Source organism: Phytophthora infestans, genomic scaffold (assembly GCF_000142945.1).
Source record: "Phytophthora infestans T30-4 supercont1.37 genomic scaffold, whole genome shotgun sequence".
Taxonomy (NCBI): domain Eukaryota; phylum Oomycota; class Peronosporomycetes; order Peronosporales; family Peronosporaceae; genus Phytophthora; species Phytophthora infestans.
The window spans coordinates 164,280-168,952 of record NW_003303722.1 but is presented as its reverse complement, the minus strand read 5'-3'; the positions used below and the strand labels follow the sequence as shown (position 1 = coordinate 168,952).

Here is a 4,673-nt window from a genome sequence, read left to right as displayed (position 1 = left end):
GTACTGTCTCAAAGATTCTTGCAGAAAGTCGCGTTACGAAATTCGACAGTGGGTTATGTTTTCTGCTACCGAAATGCTACAATTCTAACCCTACAGAAAATTGAAATTAAAGAATTTGTATTTTCTAGACGATAATTGCATTCAAGTTTTGCTGGACATATTTCTATACGAAAATAAAAAGACAAATCAAAGTATGATACCGCCTTCCCCCTGTCCTAAGCGAAGTTTTGTCCTGAGCGAATTTTTTTCTTAGCCAATCACATTTCTTCATTTAAGAATTATGTCCGCAGCTAAAAATACTCTCACAACCAGTTAATGTTCCTGCCACACATTTGACTTTGTCAGATGCCGAACACACCATGGGGAGGCCACGCTCATCTGGAACAGGCAGAAGGCCAAAGAGGTTTACTCGTATTGCTGTAGACTATGCTCACAAGCGTACCATACTACAATATCTGGAATCTAAGCATACTGTGAGTGAAGCAATAGCTCACTTCTTTCCGCCCTTATCTAGCTCAGACAGAAAGCGCAAGCAAAAACAGATATCGAAGTGGAAAAAGCAGGCAGCGCAGATACAAGCCGTTTGCGAAGGTGGACATGGCCATCACAAAGAATCTTCGGTGTAGTGGACAAGGAACGATACTTTCCAGTGAGGCTGAGAGTGCTATTGTTGCGTGGAATGAGCTTAGTCATGACGCCACCGGCTGTCTCCAGGCCCAGCGACAACGGCGCGACGTCCAGTAGCAACAGGTCCTGCAGCTTTGAAGACGACTCGTTGCCACTCAGAATCGCAGCCTGCACGGTGGCGCCGTACGCGACGGCTTCGTCCGGGTTGATGGACTTGAACAGCTCCTTCCCGTTGAAGAAATCCTTCAGCAACTGCTGCACCTTCGAACGCGTCGAGCTTCCGACCAATACGATCTCGTTCACCTGGTTCTTGGACAGTTTAGAGTCTCGTAAAACCTGCGCAACAGGATCCATGGTCTTGCGGAAATAATCGCTGCACAAGTCTTCGAACCGCGCACGCGTGATGGTCGAGTTGAAGTCCACGCCGTCAAACAGCGAGTCGATCTCGATGTACGCCTGCGCCGAAGTGGACAACGTCCGCTTGGCGCGTTCGCACGCCGTACGAAGACGACGTAGAGCTCGCTGGTTCGACGTCATATCCTTGCGGTGCTTACGCTTGAACTCGGTCACGAAGAACTCGACCAGACGGTTGTCGAAGTCTTCACCGCCCAAGTGCGTGTCACCCGCCGTCGCCTTGACCTCGAAGATCCCGTCTTCAATAGTTAGCAGTGAGACGTCGAACGTGCCGCCTCCGAGATCGAAGATCAGCACGTTGTGCTCGCCTCCTTTCTTGTCGAGCCCATAGGCGATCGCAGCAGCCGTCGGCTCATTAATGATACGCAGCACGTTCAAACCAGCAATAGCTCCAGCATATATAGTCGCCTGACGCTGCGAGTCGTTGAAGTAGGCCGGGACCGTCACCTCGGATGCTCAACAAACTATTCCGGTTAGCTGCTGGATGTGGCAGTTACGAGAATACTGGACGCGGGTTCGAATTCCGCCGTGTCCACTTTTTTATTGGCTAAAATAAACAACTTAAGTATCAGTGAATTTACTTAAATCTTAAGTTTTAGCTACTAATTTTGTGTAGCAACCCAAAACCTACAACAAGCTGCGCACTTGTCGTGCCTGTCACGCTTTTCCGGAAAAAACATTGGACAAAATTATTCTAAAATGCCTACTGGCTGCCGAGCGCAGCGAAGGTGGTCTTGATTGGCCTAAAAGCTGTCGAATGCAGCGAGGCAGCACCTTCTGCAACCCTGTGGGCCTATGGGCCCGCCACAGCCACAATCTGCCAGCCTACCATGCGAGTAGTGAAGCGAGCCCGTGGCGAGCGGAATCGAGGCAAAACACAAGGAACGACATTCATTCTTACCCGCCGAGTAGCGGCGGCGCTCGGCTAGTTATTTACAGCACTACTGGTCATGCTATAGTAGTTGGTATTATTTTTCAGTATTAGTGATGTATTGTTAGCATCAAACTAACCTCCACCTTTTCGAGTAATTTGTTTAGGGTAGAGGCTGAAAGGGGCCATTGGCCCCTTTCAGCAAAACGTTGGAACCTCTAACCTGGAAGTTTTTTTCTAGGTTCGAGGGAAAACACTTTCAGCATACCACTTTTTTCTCCTCCAACCGCAAAAAAAGTCACTAAAAGTTCCAAGTAAACCTCGGTTCAGTGCCAAAGTTTTAGGGAGCGGAAGAGGTCCCTGAAACGTGGAACTTGTGAGACTGGATAGATTCTCCGTGGCACTCATTTTCACTCCCCCCCTTCAGCCTGCGCATGGATAGCGGAGAGCCCGAGGCAGAGCCCCTGGGCTCTGCGGAGCACGTCTATTGCACGCAGAAGAGCTAAGCCAGCGCCGCCAGCAACATGATGAGCACATGACGCTATTGCGAGCTTTCTTGGACAAGCTCTAACGCATTTTGCCACGTTACGAGCGACGAAATGCCCACCACTGCTTTAGTTTTTCTCGTAGGTTGTTAGTCATAGCTGGCTCGAGCTCCGTTTGAGGCTGTGGGAATTTTCTTTCGTACTCCTGCAATATACTCTTTACTTCTTCTTCATCGATACGATCTGCTGTGGCTTCCAGCGATGTGCCCTGAGCACATAGATACAAGAAGACAGCTACTCTCACTGGAGGCAACACAGCATCTGGTGCCATTCTTCCTGTTGTGAGATGGGGGGTCACAGTCCGTATCAAAGCGCCAATTGTAGAGCTATCCATGCGAAATAGGTTACTCATCGATCCATCGAAGTAGATGCGCGAAGAGAACAACATCTTAGCCCAGTGTGAGCTGCGCTGCTTCGCGAGAATCTCCCGATCCTTTGGAGCTGCTACTTCGGCTATCACATCGAGTTCTGCTTGGTACGCTTGCTGGATGAGGTGTCTTGCTTGTCCGCCCATGCCAGCTGGAGGAGGAATCCCCTCCAAGAGAAGCATTAGCAGCAGTCCGACGTTCATGGGCCGCGACCTCTTAGAATATATAGCCAGAATGATTGTGGAGAGCACGCAGCACCTCCAGGGGAAGATTTGCTGAACGCATAGAAAAAACAAAGCTTGGAACTTTTTTTCAGGTTCCAGGTTATATTTTTGCTGAAAGGGGCCAATGTACACAGAGCTCAATATTACGTACAAATATTCAAATTTCGGTAGTTCTACACCAGTTCATAACTTGCACACTTCTGCAACAACCTCTTTCGTTCCTAACAATCGTCAAGAAACATGCGTCTGATTCACCACTGGTTGTTTGCGGAACTCTCCACGATAGCAGCTACGGCCTCCCAGCTGTGGCTGAGATGCCAAGGGTACTGTACGCTTAAAGACTCGGTTGTGTTTATGTAGTCATTCATACTAAATTTACAGTGAACGGTGAAGGGAATGACGAGCGGGTCGTGCCTGGCATGTAAAGGGGTGATATGTGTCGTCGGAGGCATCAAGGTACTGCACAGTGGGTATGTGGACGACTGTCCTACCGCAAAGCCACGGGCGCCGTAGCCAGTTTGATAAGCAACAGGGTCCGCAGGAGGATATGATGTGCGATACTACTTTGCGATTATATCAAGGCAGCTTGAATATCGCTTCGGTCACCAAATCAAAGCTCGTGGCGTCGTGGAACTAAACATGATGTTGGGAACAGTCGAAAAGAAAGTTCCGTTCGCTATCACGAACCATCTACGTGTCGACGCTATCTTAGGGGCGGATGTCCTGAAGCTTTTCTGAGCTGTGATTGACCTGGAAGCCAGGATGATGTTGTTGAAGCCACGGGGGGGATACAGGAGTCGAGGAGTCATATGCAACTTGCGTCGTCTCAGAAGTAGTATAGGACCGGGTCGCCAGGATCTAATGCGATCGCGAGTCAGGGAGACGTTAGGAACGGCTTAGCCGTTCTCGTGGAAGACGCCCCAGGCCTGTATAATCCTTTGCGAACCGCAAGGACGTTATCCACGGTGCGTAGTGGACAAGTGGAGGTTGAAATCGGAAATGCCTCAACAGGGGAGGTCACTGTCGAAAAATAGACAGTAGTGGCGATGGTAGCCGTGGTTCCTGTGTCGGCTTATAAAGCGTCGGACCATGGGTCGTCAACTGTGCGTGCAGTGCACCGAGTGATCGCTTCGGCTATGTTGGAGGGATGATTTGCGCAGAGTTGTTAGGGTAGTACAGTACGGAGTGAGGACAAAAGTAGAGTGGTCTAGGCGGCCATAGTGGAGAGGAAGTCTTGAGTGTAGAAGGAGAAGACGCTTGTGGTGGACTTGGTAAAAGAAGAAGAGCATGTGGTGGACTCGGTAAATGAAGAAGTAAGATTAATGTTTAAGAAAGTAGCGGGCTACTAACAAGAAATTAGTATGCGGCATTCAGAAACATAGTCTAGAATTGCCGCTACCATTCATCGTACTAAAATGTTCAAGACATTTTAGTACATTATTTATTAGAGTCAAAAATACCGTGTCTCTTCATTATTAGTTTATAGAGAGCACGATGGAGAGGCGGTCCCTGTGACGGGCCCTAACCTCAACAGCCTCCCTGGATCGACATCAGGGAACGTCATTGGATAATATAATACACGTGTTTTGATTGGTCTACGAAAACCCTGCTAAAAGTGTCAGTC

At 49.0% G+C, this 4,673-nt stretch overlaps 1 protein-coding gene across 1 annotated transcript; it reads right to left on the bottom strand.

The window, feature by feature from the left end:
• Nucleotides 1–510: 510 nt before the first annotated feature.
• Nucleotides 511–3,028, bottom strand: PITG_15370 (hsp70-like protein; the record flags this gene model as incomplete). The annotated part of the gene is made up of 3 exons (XM_002898286.1): nucleotides 511–1,496; nucleotides 1,943–1,966; nucleotides 2,614–3,028. 3 exons carry the CDS (start codon nucleotides 3,026–3,028, stop codon nucleotides 511–513), a joined length of 1,425 nt encoding a protein of 474 aa, XP_002898332.1.
• Between the last annotated feature and the right edge of the window lie 1,645 nt (nucleotides 3,029–4,673).